Source organism: Oncorhynchus mykiss, chromosome 9 (genome assembly GCF_057628025.1).
Source record: "Oncorhynchus mykiss isolate SJ-2025 chromosome 9, ASM5762802v1, whole genome shotgun sequence".
NCBI classification, from domain to species: domain Eukaryota; kingdom Metazoa; phylum Chordata; class Actinopteri; order Salmoniformes; family Salmonidae; genus Oncorhynchus; species Oncorhynchus mykiss.
In genome coordinates this window covers 73,012,950-73,029,712 of record NC_143030.1, presented here as the reverse complement: position 1 = coordinate 73,029,712, position 16,763 = coordinate 73,012,950, and the positions used below count along the sequence as shown (strand labels likewise).

The 16,763-nt window shown below is 41.2% G+C and overlaps 1 protein-coding gene across 2 annotated transcripts in view; it reads left to right on the top strand.

The window, feature by feature from the left end:
- Positions 1 to 16,763, top strand: part of LOC110532734 (disco-interacting protein 2 homolog B-A) — a 107,092-nt gene that overhangs the window by 79,263 nt on the left and 11,066 nt on the right. Inside the window, exons 18-35 of one of the 2 annotated variants that reach the window (XM_090185755.1) lie at positions 3,701 to 3,837; positions 6,497 to 6,577; positions 6,752 to 6,879; positions 7,156 to 7,270; positions 9,125 to 9,326; positions 9,422 to 9,534; positions 10,071 to 10,094; positions 11,515 to 11,595; positions 11,843 to 11,966; positions 12,145 to 12,266; positions 12,415 to 12,526; positions 13,071 to 13,180; positions 13,527 to 13,657; positions 13,780 to 13,948; positions 14,117 to 14,287; positions 14,445 to 14,506; positions 14,621 to 14,678; positions 15,252 to 15,326. In XM_090185755.1, the coding sequence (XP_090041881.1) occupies positions 3,701 to 3,837; positions 6,497 to 6,577; positions 6,752 to 6,879; positions 7,156 to 7,270; positions 9,125 to 9,326; positions 9,422 to 9,534; positions 10,071 to 10,094; positions 11,515 to 11,595; positions 11,843 to 11,966; positions 12,145 to 12,266; positions 12,415 to 12,526; positions 13,071 to 13,180; positions 13,527 to 13,657; positions 13,780 to 13,948; positions 14,117 to 14,287; positions 14,445 to 14,506; positions 14,621 to 14,678; positions 15,252 to 15,326 (2,015 nt within the window). The remainder of the gene's footprint in view (positions 1 to 3,700; positions 3,838 to 6,496; positions 6,578 to 6,751; positions 6,880 to 7,155; positions 7,271 to 9,124; positions 9,327 to 9,421; positions 9,535 to 10,070; positions 10,095 to 11,514; positions 11,596 to 11,842; positions 11,967 to 12,144; positions 12,267 to 12,414; positions 12,527 to 13,070; positions 13,181 to 13,526; positions 13,658 to 13,779; positions 13,949 to 14,116; positions 14,288 to 14,444; positions 14,507 to 14,620; positions 14,679 to 15,251; positions 15,327 to 16,763) is intronic. The other variant, XM_090185756.1, reaches the window with a different exon arrangement.

Genomic DNA, 16,763 nt, shown 5'->3' with positions numbered 1-16,763 from the left:
TACTATACTATACCATACCACACCACCATACCATACCACACCACCATACCATACCACCATACTACACCACCATACCACACCACTCTATACCACACCACCATACCACACCACTCTATAACACACCACCATACCACACCACTCTATACCGCACCACTCTATACCACACCACTCTATACCACACCACTATACCACACCACTCTATACCACACCACTATACCACACCACTCTACCACTATACCACTATACCACACCACTATACCACACCACTCTACCACTATACCACTATACCACACCACTATACCACACCACTATACCACACTATACCACACACTATTCTATCTATTCTACACACCACAACACCTCACTCTTTCTGTTTTCTGTTCATCACTGACTGACTTTAACCGTGGTGGTTTAACTGTGTCTTGTCAATGTCACTTCCCTGGTGTTAATTCTACTTTGCTCACCATTTTAGTCATTGCTTTATAACCCCTTAAGATCGATGTCCACTCCCCCTACATAAATCTAATTAGCATAATAACAAAATCCCCGTTAAAAATCCATCCGTTTAAGCTTGAGATGTCATTCCACCGCATCCGCCTATGTGACACTTCCGCATCTGCGGTGAAAGGTGACCGAGCTAGAGCGGTGTGCAAAGGTGAGACTCTCAAAATATATACATGTCGGTTGTTTGGCTGTAGGACGTCCACAGGCCTCACAAGACTCGTCTGAAGGTCCCCCGGTACACTGTTTAGTGACAAAAAATAAGGGGTTATTTACATATTTAAAAAAAATAAGGGGTTAATTACATAAAAAAATAAGGGGTTATTTACATATTTAAAAAAAATAAGGGGTTAATTACATAAAAAAATAAGGGGTTATTTACATATTTAAAAAAAATAAGGGGTTAATTACATAAAAAAATAAGGGGTTATTTACATATTTAAAAAAAATAAGGGGTTAATTACATAAAAAAATAAGGGGTTAATTACATAAAAAAATAAGGGGTTAATTACATAAAAAAATAAGGGGTTAATTACATAAAAAAATAAGGGGTTAATTACATAAAAAAATAAGGGGTTAATTACATAAAAAAATAAGGGGTTAATTACATAAAAAAATAAGGGGTTAATTACATAAAAAAATAAGGGGTTAATTACATAAAAAAATAAGGGGTTAATTACATATTTTAAAATAAGGGGTTAATTACATAAAAAAATAAGGGGTTAATTACATAAAAAAATAAGGGGTTAATTACATAAAAAAATAAGGGGTTAATTACATAAAAAAATAAGGGGTTAATTACATAAAAAAATAAGGGGTTAATTACATAAAAAAATAAGGGGTTAATTACATAAAAAAATAAGGGGTTAATTACATAAAAAAATAAGGGGTTAATTACATAAAAAAATAAGGGGTTAATTACATAAAAAAATAAGGGGTTAATTACATAAAAAAATAAGGGGTTAATTACATAAAAAAATAAGGGGTTAATTACATATTTTAAAATAAGGGGTTATTTACATATTTAAAAAAAATAAGGGGTTATTTACATATTTAAAAAAAATAAGGGGTTAATTACATAAAAAAATAAGGGGTTATTTACATATTTAAAAAAAATAAGGGGTTAATTACATAAAAAAATAAGGGGTTAATTACATAAAAAAATAAGGGGTTAATTACATAAAAAAATAAGGGGTTAATTACATAAAAAAATAAGGGGTTAATTACATAAAAAAATAAGGGGTTAATTACATAAAAAAATAAGGGGTTAATTACATAAAAAAATAAGGGGTTAATTACATATTTTAAAATAAGGGGTTAATTACATAAAAAAATAAGGGGTTAATTACATAAAAAAATAAGGGGTTAATTACATAAAAAAATAAGGGGTTAATTACATAAAAAAATAAGGGGTTAATTACATAAAAAAATAAGGGGTTAATTACATAAAAAAATAAGGGGTTAATTACATATTTTAAAATAAGGGGTTAATTACATAAAAAAATAAGGGGTTAATTACATAAAAAAATAAGGGGTTAATTACATAAAAAAATAAGGGGTTAATTACATAAAAAAATAAGGGGTTAATTACATAAAAAAATAAGGGGTTAATTACATAAAAAAATAAGGGGTTAATTACATAAAAAAATAAGGGGTTAATTACATAAAAAAATAAGGGGTTAATTACATAAAAAAATAAGGGGTTAATTACATAAAAAAATAAGGGGTTAATTACATATTTTAAAATAAGGGGTTATTTACATATTTAAAAAAAATAAGGGGTTATTTACATATTTAAAAAAAATAAGGGGTTAATTACATAAAAAAATAAGGGGTTATTTACATATTTAAAAAAAATAAGGAGTTAATTACATAAAAAAATAAGGGGTTAATTACATAAAAAAATAAGGGGTTAATTACATAAAAAAATAAGGGGTTAATTACATAAAAAAATAAGGGGTTAATTACATAAAAAAATAAGGGGTTAATTACATAAAAAAATAAGGGGTTAATTACATAAAAAAATAAGGGGTTAATTACATATTTTAAAATAAGGGGTTAATTACATAAAAAAATAAGGGGTTAATTACATAAAAAAATAAGGGGTTAATTACATAAAAAAATAAGGGGTTATTTACATAAAAAAAATAAGGGGTTAATTACATAAAAAAATAAGGGGTTAATTACATAAAAAAATAAGGGGTTAATTACATAAAAAAATAAGGGGTTAATTACATAAAAAAATAAGGGGTTAATTACATATTTAAAAAAAAATAAGGGGTTAATTACATAAAAAAATAAGGGGTTAATTACATAAAAAAATAAGGGGTTAATTACATAAAAAAATAAGGGGTTATTTACATATTTAAAAAAAATAAGGGGTTAATTACATAAAAAAATAAGGGGTTAATTACATAAAAAAATAAGGGGTTAATTACATAAAAAAATAAGGGGTTAATTACATAAAAAAATAAGGGGTTAATTACATAAAAAAATAAGGGGTTAATTACATAAAAAAATAAGGGGTTAATTACATATTTTTAAAAATAACAAATGTTTCCTGATCTTATATCTCTCAGATATACGATTGACACTTCAGAACAAACTTCTTTTAGACTTTTTGGGGGGGCTATCTGATGTTCCATGTCATGAATCTGTTATTCAATGTGTTTTGTATGGGGAAAATAGCATTAGGGCCAAATAAAAATGTTCATCAAATTTATTTACTTCTAGTGGTCTTCAAAATCAAATAGCAAAAATGATCCTTGGGTTCACCTTCTTAAAACAATTATATTTAACTTAGTAGTCCCCCCCCCCCCCCTGCTGATTTTATACAGCACTTTTCATGGACCCAAAGATGCTTTTGGGAGTTGGTTTCTAATGTACAGTATGTGTGTTTTAGCCCTAATGTACAGTGTGTGTTTTAGCCCTAATGTACAGTATGTGTGTTTTAGCCCTAATGTACAGTGTGTGTGTTTTAGCCCTAATGTACAGTATGTGTGTTTTAGCCCTAATGTACAGTATGTGTGTTTTAGCCCTAATGTACAGTATGTGTGTTTTAGCCCTAATGTACAGTATGTGTGTTTTAGCCCTAATGTACAGTGTGTGTGTTTTATCCCTAATGTACAGTGTGTGTGTTTTAGCCCTAATGTACAGTATGTGTGTTTTAGCCCTAATGTCATAGTGTCTTGTGTTTCAGCTCTGATGTGTATTGTGAAGCCAGACGGGCCTCCGCAGCTCTGTAAGACCGACGAGATCGGAGAGATAGTGCTGAACTCCAGGGCTGGAGGAACCTTGTACTACGGTCTACCTGGAGTCACCAAGAACACCTTCGAGGTGAGGAGAGGACTGTTTACTGAACCCTCTCATCAAGTTTCTGCATTTCTGTTCAGTGTAGTGCTACTGACACTGGGATGTAGCCATCAACCTAAGACCATAACTCCTCTGTCAGAGCATTACAATTCTAAAAGCTCTACCCCAACTGTATAATTCAGTGGTCATGGTTACCTATGGTCTCTTTTACTAATTAGGGTTGCCAAGCAATCATTTAATTTACAGAAGTTACCTGAATCTTTGGTAATTTTGCTAATTAACAGAAAATGTATTGAAAATCTATGGTACCTTTGGTAATTTATACTGGAATAATGTTTATATTCCTATTATAGTATTAATTTATTTGATTTTATTCATGTCCATATTGTCCATGAGTTTCTAGTGTATAGACCACAAGGTTCAAGAGAAAATTGCCTAATTAAAAATTAGCATTTTCAATTAACTCTTCCAATTATTCACTTTTTTTTTTTTTTTACAGCTGCCACCAGTTTGACTCCAAAACATTGAGAACAAATATATATTGACATAGTAAAATAAAGTGTGTAAAATGTTTTTTTTTTTTTTTTTTTTACCTTTATTTAACCAGGCAAGTCAGTTAAGAACAAATTCTTATTTTCAATGACGGCCTGAGAACAGTGGGTTAACTGCCTGTTCAGGGGCAGAACGACAGATTTGTACCTTGTCAGCTCGGGGGTTTGAACTCGCAACCTTCCGGTTACTAGTCCAACGCTCTAACCACTAGGCTACCCTGCCGCCCCCATATAAATATATATAAAGGACATTTCATGTTGAAACCCTCATATTAAACACCAATGGTATTCACTAAGTTGATGTTTTATATTTAGGGTTATGTTTTACAGCTTTGTCTTTCTATACTGAACAAAAATATAAACGCAACATGCAACAATTTCTAAGATTTGACTGAGTTACAATTAATATAAGTCAATTGAAATAAATGAGGCCCTAATCTATAGATTTCACATGACTGGGAATACTGATATGCATCTGTTGGTCACAGATACTGGATCAGAAATCCAGTCAGTATCTGGTGTGACCACCATTTGCCTGATGCAGCATGACAAATCTCCTTCTCATAGAGTTGATCAGGCCGTTGATTGTGGCCTGTGGAATGCTGTCCTCCTACTCTCCAATGGCTGTGTGAAGTTGCTGGATATTGGCAGGAACTGGAACACGCTGTCGTACACATCGATCCAGAGCATCCCAAACGTGCTCAATGGGTGACATGTCTGGTGATAATGCAGGCTATGGAAGAACTAGGACATTTTCAGCTTCCAGGAATTGTGTACAGATCCTTGTGACATGGGGCCATGCATTATCATGCTGAAACATGAGGTGATGGCGGTGGATGAATGGCACGACAATGGGCCTCAGGATCTCGTCACGGTATCTCAGTGCATTCAATTTGCCATCGATAAAATGCAATTGTGTTAATTGTCCGTAGCTTATGCCTGTCCATACCATAACCCACAGATTACTGCACCTGTACATAGCCCACATATAATTTAGCCCTATCAACTACCTCTTTCCCAACTGTATTTAATTTATTTATTTATTTTGCTCCTTTGCACCCCATTATTTTTATTTCTACTTTGCACATTCTTCCATTGCAAAACTACCATTCCAGTGTTTTACTTGCTATATTGTATTTACCTTGCCACCAAGGCCTTTTTTTGCCTTTACCTCCCTTCTCACCTCATTTGCTCACATTGTATATAGACTTGTTTATACTTTATTATTGACTGTATGTTTGTTTTACTCCATGTGTAACTCTGTGTTGTTGTATCTGTCGAACTGCTTTGCTTTATCTTGGCCAGGTCGCAATTGTAAATGAGAACTTGTTCTCAACTTGCCTACCTGGTTAAATAAAGGTAAAATAAATAAAAAAAACCATCGCCACCACGGGGCACTCTGTTCACAACGTTGATATCAGCAAACCGCTCGCCCACACAACTCGATACACGTGGTCTGCGATTGTGAGGACAGTTGGACGTACTGCCAAGTTCTCTAAAACAATGTTGGAAGTGGCTTATGGTAGAGAAAATAGATTTAAATTATCTGGCAACAGTTCTGGTGGACATTCCTGCATTCAGCATGCAGATTGCACGCTCCCTCAACTTGAAACATCTGTGGCATTGTGTGACAAAACTGTACCTTTTTTTCCGCACAATATGTACCTGTGTAATGATCATGCTGTTTATTCAGCTTCTTGATATTATCCTGGCAAAGGAGAAATGTTCACTAACAGGGATGTAAACAAATTTGTGCACAAAATTTGAGAGAAATTAGCTTTTTGTGTGTATCTTTTATTTCAGCTCAAGAAACATGGGACCAACACTTTACATGTTGCGTTTATATTTTTGTTCAGTATCTTATTTAATTATTCCATATATTTTACAAGAGAGAGGACCAGAGATAATTAGACACCTGGTCAAAAAGGCCAGTTAATTCTGGTATATTACTGGTAAACTTAGAAAGTTTCCAGTAATATACCCTCCCTTTGCAACGCTGATCTCTCTAACCTGAGTTGAGGAGTTGTGTTGACAGTTAAACGTGTTGTTGTGATTGGTTGAAAGGATGATCATGATGTAATACATTATGCAGTAACCTCCATAACTGAAAGTGTGTCCCTCTGTCTCTGCAGGTGATTCCTGTGAACCAGGCTGGAGCTCCGATAGGAGACATCCCCTTCACTAGGACTGGCCTGCTGGGCTTCGTAGGGCCGGTAAGATAGACAGTCGTTTCAGGCCCTACCTATTCAGTCTATAGCTATGCTATATATCTCCAAAACATGTCAATGTAGAATAGAGTTTTGGCGTTTCTGTTGATGTCTAGAGAATGAAAATAAATGGTGACATTGCTTTGTGACCTTCTGCTATTTCCCTCCCTAACTCCACAGGGAAGTCTGGTGTTTGTAGTGGGGAAGAATGAGGGGCTCCTGACGGTCAGTGGTAGACGACACAATGCTGATGACTTGGTGGCCACAGCCCTGGCCGTGGAGCCTGTCAAAACTGTCTACAGGGGGAGGTGAGTGTGTCAGGAGCGCTGTCCTTCTGGTGTGTTTTGCTGTGTTGGTAAGGTGTGAGAGTGCTTTGGCCGTGGAGCGTGTCAAAACAGGTGAGTGCCACAGTCATTCTGCTGTGTTGTTTCGCTGAGGTCTTAAGGCGTGAGAGTGTGCCGTGCTGTCTTGTCCCTCTCCCGGAGGAGGATCACTGTGAGCTCTGTGACGATGGTCTCTAGTGTGAGAGTAGGTTGTTATTGTGGGTTGTGTGTTATTGCTGACTGACTCTCTCCCTGGTGTAGGATCGCCGTGTTCTCAGTGACCGTGTTTTATGATGAGAGGATTGTGATCGTAGCAGAACAGAGACCAGATGCCAGTGAAGAGGACAGCTTCCAATGGATGAGCAGAGTACTACAGGTACATGTTTTATGTGTGTTCTCTCCTCTATAAATATATCTACCTCCGTACTAAAGATATAATACATATTGTCTCAAATCTATCACAGGTACCTAGTATTATCTATCCTTCCATCTATTTATCATTGATCTTCACTTGTCAAACTGGGTAGCCTAGTGGTTAGAGCGTTGGACTAGTAACCGGAAGGTTGCAAGTTCAAACCCCCGAGCTGTCGTTCTGCCTCTGAACAGGCAGAACGACCCACTGTTCCTAGGCCGTCATTGAAAATAAGAATTTGTTCTTAACTGACTTTCCTGGTTAAATAAAGGTAAAATAAATAAATAAAAAACCACAGCTTTATAATCAATCTCCATATCTTTCTACTTTTTAGGTTAAAGGTGCAATATGCAGAAATCGCTCCGCCATTTCCTGGTTGCTGAAACTAATAGTTTGCCTAATTTCAGTTTGTGGCAAAACAAGCTAGTATAGTGTAGATAATCACTGTACCATATAAACAGATGTGAAATATATTTTCTATTACCAAAAATATTGTATTTTCAACTTTTTGAAGTAAAAAAACTCTAAAACAAAACTTTAAAACAGAAGCATAGAAATAGCGCACATAATAGTTCTAACGCTTCTTAGACTTGCTTTCAATGAGAATGACAGATCTATAACTCACATTTCTATGTGAATTTGGTTGGGTCGCCCAAAAAGTTACATATTGCAGCTTTAAGTTAGTAGTAGAAGTACATCTAGGCGACAGTACATTAACAGCAGTGGTGGGAAAAGTACTCAATTTTCATACTTGAGTAAAAGTAAAGATAACTTAATAGAATATGACTCAAGTAAAAGTGAAAGTTACCCAGTAAAATACTACTTCAGTAAAAGTATTTGGTTTTAAATGTACTAAAGTATCTAAAGTAAATGGGATGCTAAAATATACTTAAGTATCAAAGGTACAAGTATAAACCATTTCAAATTCCTTATATTAAGCAAACCAGACAGATAGTCAGGGGCAAACTCCAACACTCAGACACCATTTCCAAACAAAGCGTTTGTGTTTAGTGAGTCCACCAGATCAGAGGCATTAGGGATGACCAGGGATGTTCTCTGTTTAGTGAGTCCTCCAGATCAGAGGCAGTAGGGATGACCAGGGATGTTCTCTGTTTAGTGAGTCCTCCAGATCAGAGACAGTAGGGACGACCAGGGATGTTCTCTGTTTAGTGAGTCCACCAGATCAGAGGCAGTAGGGTTGACCAGGGATGTTCTCTGTTTAGTGAGTCCACCAGATCAGAGGCAGTAGGGATGACCAGGGATGTTCTCTGTTTAGTGAGTCCACCAGATCAGAGGCAGTAGGGATGACCAGGGATGTTCTCTGTTTAGTGAGTCCACCAGATCAGAGGCAGTAGGGACAACCAGGGATGTTCTCTGTTTAGTGAGTCCACCAGATCAGAGGCAGTAGGGACAACCAGGGATGTTCTCTTGATAAGTGTGTGAATGTGACCATTTTCCTGTCCAAATGAAATGAGTACTTTTGGGTGTCAGGGAAAATGTATTGAGTAAAAAGTACATTATTTTCTTTAGGAATGTAGTAAAGTAAAAGTAGTCAAAGTAGAGAGACCCCAAAAACTACTTAAGTAATAGTTAAAAGTATTTTTACTTAAGTACTTTACACCACCGATTTAACAGTAAGCCGGCCCTATGACGTGTGTTCTGTCTACTATAGGCTATAGACAGTATCCACCAGGTGGGTCAGTACTGCCCAGCCCTGGTCCCAGCCAACACGTTACCCTGTTATAGGTAGCACACCGAACAACAGTGCATACAGTATTGGCATCACATAAACAGTATATCATGTGTTTTCCTCGACAGGCTATAGACAGTATCCACCAGGTGGGTCTGTACTGCCTAGCCCTGGTCCCAGCCAACACGTTACCCAAGACACCACTGGGAGGGATCCACATCTCTGAGACCAAACAGAACTTCCTAGAGGGGAACCTGCACCCCTGTAACATCCTCCTCTGTCCACACACCTGTGTTACCAACCTGCCCAAACCACGGCAGAAACAACCAGGTGTGTGTGGCTATAATGACTGTCTATATCTCTGACACAGTGACACTTGACACTGTAGTAGGTGTGTACCTCTAACCCTCCTCTCCGTACTATAGTTGGAGTGGGCCCGGCCTCCATCATGGTTGGTAACCTGGTAGCAGGAAACAGGATGTCCCAGGCTGCAGGCAGAGAGCTGGGCGTGGTGGAGGAAGAGGGTCTGGTCAGGAAGGTAAGACCCCACTGAGCCAAGCTGTACTGGGCTGAGCCAGCAAGGTGTCGGCCCTACTGTGTGAAAACAAACACTACAGTACCAGCTCTTTACCAACAATCACCATCTTATTTACCGTAGTCCTAATGACAAACGTATAGCAAAAGTGTTGTTCTGTCTCTACATCTTATTTACTGTAGTCCTAATGACAAACGTATAACAGAAGTGTTGTTCTGTCTCTACATCTTATTTACCGTAGTCCTAATGACAAACGTATAGCAGAAGTGTTGTTCTGTCTCTACATCTTATTTACCGTAGTCCTAATGACAAACGTATAACAGAAGTGTTGTTCTGTCTCTACATCTTATTTACCGTAGTCCTAATGACAAACGTATAACAGAAGTGTTGTTCTGTCTCTACATCTTATTTACCGTAGTCCTAATGACAAACGTATAACAGAAGTGTTGTTCTGTCTCTACATCTTATTTACCGTAGTCCTAATGACAAACATTTAACAGAAGTGTTGTTCTGTCTCTACTTTCTCTCTGGCGATGAAGCTCTGTATGTGGCCCACCATGATGGTAAGAGTTTAGGAGACACACCTGCCCCAGTAAGGCTGCTTCTCTCAGATGTGCTGCTTGACAGTGACTGTGTATTATGTCTGCATCATTGTAACCATGAGCAGATCAATGGTGTGCACCCCTGTAACCGTGAGCAGATCAATGGTGTGCACCCCTGTAACCGTGAGCAGATCAATGGTGTGCACCCCTGTAACCGTGAGCAGATCAATGGTGTGCACCCCTGTAACCGTGAGCAGATCAATGGTGTGCACCCCTGTAACCGTGAGCAGATCAATGGTGTGCCCCCCTGTAACCGTGAGCAGATCAATGGTGTGCCCCCTGTAACCGTGAGCAGATCAATGGTGTGCCCCCCTGCAACCGTGAGCAGATCAATGGTGTGCACCCCTGTAACCGTGAGCAGATCAATGGTGTGCCCCCCTGTAACCGTGAGCAGATCAATGGTGTGCCCCCTGTAACCGTGAGCAGATCAATGGTGTGCCCCCCTGTAACCGTGAGCAGATCAATGGTGTGCACCCCTGTAACCGTGAGCAGATCAATGGTGTACATCTGTTGAATGAGGGAATGGGCTGTGCAGTCACACAGCGAAGCACACAGAACCTCACTATACGTGTGTGTGTTTTTACTGTGCTTAAAGCCTGCTATTGTACTCCCTCCACAACCGTCCTGTTTCTGTCCACTAGTCTTTGGTTCTCTTCTCTGCTTAATGGTGGCTTCCTCTTTCAGCACCAGTTCAGAGTCCTGACCCACACTCTCCCCTCTTTCAACACCAGTTCAGAGTCCTGACCCACACTCTCCCCTCTTTCAACACCAGTTCCGAGTCCTGACCCACACTCTCCCCTCTTTCAACACCAGTTCAGAGTCCTGACCCACACTCTCCCCTCTTTCAGCACCAGTTCAGAGTCCTGACCCACACTCTCCCCTCTTTCAACACCAGTTCTGAGTCCTGACCCACACTCTCCCCTCTTTCAACACCAGTTCCGAGTCCTGACCCACACTCTCCCCTCTTTCAACACCAGTTCAGAGTCCTGACCCACACTCTCCCCTCTTTCAGCACCAGTTCAGAGTCCTGACCCACACTCTCCCCTCTTTCAGCACCAGTTCAGAGTCCTGACCCACACTCTCCCCTCTTTCAACACCAGTTCAGAGTCCTGACCCACACTCTCCCCTCTTTCAGCACCAGTTCAGAGTCCTGACCCACACTCTCCCCTCTTTCAGCACCAGTTCAGAGTCCTGACCCACACTCTCCCCTCTTTCAGCACCAGTTCAGAGTCCTGACCCACACTCTCCCCTCTTTCAGCACCAGTTCAGAGTCCTGACCCACACTCTCCCCTCTTTCAGCACCAGTTCAAAGTCCTGACCCACACTCTCCCCTCTTTCAGCACCAGTTCAGAGTCCTGACCCACACTCTCCCCTCTTTCAGCACCAGTTCCTGTCTGAAGCGCTACAGTGGAGAGCCCAGAGTGACCCTGACCACGTCCTGTATGTGCTGCTCAACGCTAAGGTTGGATGGTCACACCTCTTGAGATGTTCCCATTTTTACTCACATTTCTTATGCTCTTATACGTTTTAACATTTGATTGTGGAGGTTGTGTTGGCTCCCCTAGCCTCCGGCCTAGGCTTTAGCTGAGTGGGCGAATACAGTCTTGTGTTGTGCAGAGGACCAGGGTTCGAACCCTGGTTGGTCACACTTGCTAGGCCTTCCTGTATATTGCACCTGTACAGTGTCTCTTACCACCTCTGTCCTCCAGGGGGCAGCAGTGTGCACAGCCACGTGTGTTCAGCTGCACAAGAGAGCAGAGAAGATAACCTCAGCCCTGATGGAGAGAGGAGGCCTCAACACTGGGGACAACGTAGTGCTGCTATACCCCCCTGGTGGGTTGAATGACCTACACACACACTTCACACGAGGCTGCTGATACTGTCCATCCTCACATATACAATCTCTGCCTTAGTTAAATGCTATTGTTAACAGTCCTCCCCTCTTCTCTCCCTCTCTCTCGGTCCCCTTCCCCACCCTTCTTACTCTCTCCCTCCCTCTCACTCACACCAGGCATTGATCTGATAGCTGCCTTTTATGGCTGTCTGTATGCTGGGTTGATCCCTGTAACAGTGCGGCCCCCTCACCCCCAGAACCTGGCTGCTACCCTGCCCACCGTCCGCATGATCATCGACGTGAGTCAACTAAAGCCACGAAGACGTTTTCACATAACCGCTTCATGAAAGATGTTATGCCTCAGTACAAATATTATGAAAACTTTAGTAACTGCTGAATGATCTTTGGTGGGGGGTGATCAAATTCCTGTCTGTGTGTGTGTTGCAGGTGAGTAAAGCTGCCTGTATCCTAACCACCCAGCCCCTTATGAGGATCCTCCGGTCCAGAGAGGCTGCTGCCAGCGTCAACGTCAAGACCTGGCCCACTATCATAGACACAGGTACTGTGGCAAATCCCAGATGACTCCCAAGACACTCTATTTTCACATGATAGGGGACTACTTAGGACCAGAGCCACATAGGGTAGTGTACACTATACAGGGACCAGAACCACATAGGGTAGTGTACACTATACAGGGACCAGAACCACATAGGGTAGTGTACACTATACAGGGACCAGAACCACATAGGGTAGTGTACACTATACAGGGACCAGAACCACATAGGGTAGTGTACACTATACAGGGACCAGAACCACATAGGGTAGTGTACACTATACAGGGACCAGAACCACATAGGGTAGTGTACACTATACAGGGACCAGAACCACATAGGGTAGTGTACACTATACAGGGACCAGAACCACATAGGGTAGTGTACACTATACAGGGACCAGAACCACATAGGGTAGTGTACACTATACAGGGACCAGAACCACATAGGGTAGTGTACACTATACAGGGACCAGAACCACATAGGGTAGTGTACACTATACAGGGACCAGAACCACATAGGGTGTTTACCTTCTCTGTGTGTCCTTTCTAGATGACCTCCCCAGGAGGCGCCCCCCCCAGCTCTACAAGCCCCCCACAGCAGAGATGCTGGCCTACCTGGACTTCAGTGTGTCCACCACAGGAATGCTGACCGGGGTCAAGGTAAGGGCACTATTGAAGCATGTCCATCTCAGGAGAAATGATCCCACAGCCATTCTTTTGCATATTAAAAGGCATATTTTTTTCTCTCTCGTCTTGTTTCTCTCTCTCTCTCTCTCTCTCTCTGGTTTCTCTCATCTTGTTTCTCTCTCTCTCTCTCTCTCTGTGGTTTCTCTCGTCTTGTTTCTCTCTCTCTCTCTCTGGTATCTCTCGTCTTGTTTCTCTCGGTCTCTTTCTTTATCTGGTTTCTCTCTCTCTCTCTGGTTTCTCTCTCTGGTTTCTCTCTCTTGTCTCTGGTTTTTCTCTCGTCTCTCTGTCTCTTTGTCTGTCTGTGGTGTGTGTGTGTCAGATGTCCCACTCGGCGGTCAGTACTCTGTGTCGCTCCATCAAGCTACAGTGTGAGCTCTACTCCTCACGCCAAATAGCCATCTGTCTGGACCCCTACTGCGGCCTGGGCTTCGTACAGTGGTGCCTCTCCAGGTAAGAGACACACGGTGTTGTCTAGTGTTGTTGACACTGCGGCTGATCTCTATTGAGCAGAAAAGTGACAGCAGCTTTTTACGTTGTGTAATGACTAGAGAACGTTCCAATATTGTGTGTAGTGTGTACTCGGGTCACCAGTCCATCCTGATCCCTCCTATGGAGTTGGAGCTGTCCTTACCTCTGTGGCTGAGCACCCTGAGCCAGTACAAGATCAGAGACACCTTCTGTTCCTACTCTGTCATGGAGCTCTGCACCAAGGGCCTGGGCACACAGACTGACTCTCTCAAGGTGAGGAACACACACAGACAAACAGGCAGACAGCTCGCTCGCTAGGTGTTGGTTCCAGAATCTAACATCTGTCAACTGTATCCTGTATACACACCAGAAGAGGCTGGTGGTAAGTGTAATGTCTAGGAGTCTCCACCCTGTGTGTATTATTAACCTGTGTGTCTGCAGGCGCGGGGTGTGAACCTGTCGTGTGTGAGGAGCTGTGTGGTGATAGCAGAGGAGCGTCCCCGGCTGGCACTGACCCAGTCCTTCTCCAAGCTGTTTAAAGACCTGGGCCTCTCCCCCCGTGCTGTCAGCACAGCGTTTGGATCCAGGGTCAACCTAGCCATCTGCTTGCAGGTGGGCCCCAGCGCACACACAGGCACGCACATACAAATGCTGGGAGTCGCAAAAAAATATGCATGCATGCATACGCACACACAGCTGGATCTTAACAATGATGGTGACTCATTTGGACTTTTTAGATCACGAAGTTCCCTTTCTGTTTCTCTGCCAGGGTACAGCTGGACCCGATCCCTCCACCGTCTATGTAGACATGAAGTCCCTCCGCCATGACAGGTGAGGATAGCTAGTGGACATCACTAAGGTTTTACCCAGGGTTTTCCTGGTCAGGTCACATGGTCATGTATTAGACATTGCAGAGAATGGAGTCTGTCTGTCTGTGTTTTCCAGGGTGAGGTTGGTGGAGCGAGGAGCCCCACAGAGTCTTTCCCTCATGGAGTCAGGCACTGTAAGTACATGGCACTGAGATGACTAAAGCTTTACCGTATGCTTCCCAGTCTAAACTGTTTGCGCATATATTATGATTACATTTTGTGATGTTTTGGTGTTTTTTTGTGACGTTTTGACATTTTTGGTGGGGTTTTTTCTTGGCTGTTCGTGCACACACATTTCTTTTCTTGAGGCAAGTTGAAGTTCGGTATCTGAAGTCAAACATCTCAGTTAGATGTACAATTGTGTGGCTAGGGCCTCCTCTGCAAAAACGTCAAAATGACAGATTTCATTTATTTTAGATGAATTCTGACTGTTTTGAGGATGTGTTTCTGGCTATGTTGTTGCCATGGTGACTGAAAAGGGATAAACAACAGTGATGTTGCTGCTTTTTTCTCGTGTTTGAAACAAAGATCTTTAGGGAGTATGAGAGCACAGACGGTCGCTTCACCTAGCAGAGTTCTGCAGGGAGCAAACCAAACCTGTGTGTGTGTGGACGCCTTTAGACTGTGTTTTGACCGCTTGCTTCTCCAATGAAACGTCCTCTTGTGTCCATGGGGTTGTCTACTAAACCTGATCTCCCTGTCTGCAGATTCTTCCAGGGGTGAAGGTGATCATCGTGAACCCAGAGACCAGGGGTCCGTTGGGGGACTCGCATCTAGGAGAGGTGAGTATGCAGACACCACAGAGGAACAGGTGGTGGGGGTGTATGGTCAAGTTGAAAGGGGTTTGCTGTGAGAGTATTGTAGCGAAGACTTCAGAGTTAATTCTCCTTCTCCTACAATAATTTAACCCCATCACCTTGCTCTACTACGACCTAGTCAATATCTTTCTCTTTCACTATCACTTATTTTTCTATCTTACCTCGCTGGTTAATGACCATCTCTTCTGTTCTTCAGATCTGGGCTCAGAGCCCCTGGTTACTATATATACTGAGTATACTAAACATTAGGAACACCTTCCTAACACACACACACGCACACACACACACATTTGCCCTCAGAACAGCCTCAATTTGTCGGCGCATGGACTCTGCAAGGTGTTGAAAAAGCGTTCCACAGGGATGCTGGCCCATGTTGACTCCAATGCTTCCCACAGTTGTGTCAAGTTGGCTGGATATCCTTTGTGTGGTGGACCATTCTTGATTCACACAGGAAACTGTTGAGTGTGAAATATCCAGCAGCGTTGCAGTTCTTGACACAAACCAGTGTTAGTGATGTTAGTGAACTTGGGTTAATTGACCGTCACTGACATAAGAGAAAAACTGCTGATGTACAACCACATTTTGAAAGTGCACCTGCTGTATTCTACTATCCTAATTCTCAACAGTAAATTGAGACCCCGGCTAAGTTCTGATTTTTATTATTTTTCTAAATAAATATATATACAGTTGAAGTCGTGAGTTTACACAGACTTATGTTGGAGTCATTAAAACTCGTTTTTCAACCACTCCACAAATTTCTTGTTAACAAACTATAGTTTTGGAAAGTCGGTTAGGACATCTACTTTGTGCATGACACAAGTCATTTTTCCAACAATTGTTTAGACAGATTATTTCACTTAACTCAATGTATCACAATTCCATTGGGTCAGAAGTTTACATACACTAAGTTGACTGTGCCTTTTAAACAGCTTGGAAAATTCCAGAAAATGATGTCATTAATGATGTCACGGCTGAAGGTACCACATTCATCTGTACAAACAATAGTACGCAAGTATAAACACCATGGGACCATGCAGCCGTCATACCGCTCAGGATGGAGACGCATTCTGTCTCCTAGAGATGAATGTACTTTGGTGCAAAAAGTGCAAATCAAACCCAGAACAACAGCAAAGGACCTTGTGAAGATGCTGGAGGAAACAGATACAAAAGTATCTATATCCACAGTAAAACGAGTCCTATATCGACATAACCTGAAAGGCCGCTCGGCAAGGAAGAAGCCACTGCTCCAAAATGGCCATAAAAACGCCAGACTACGGTTTGCAACTGCACATGGGGACAAAGATTGTACTTTTGTAGAAATGTCCTCTGGTATGATGAAACAAAAATATAACTGTTTTGCCATAATGACCATCGTTATGTTTGGAGGAAAAAGGGGAGGCT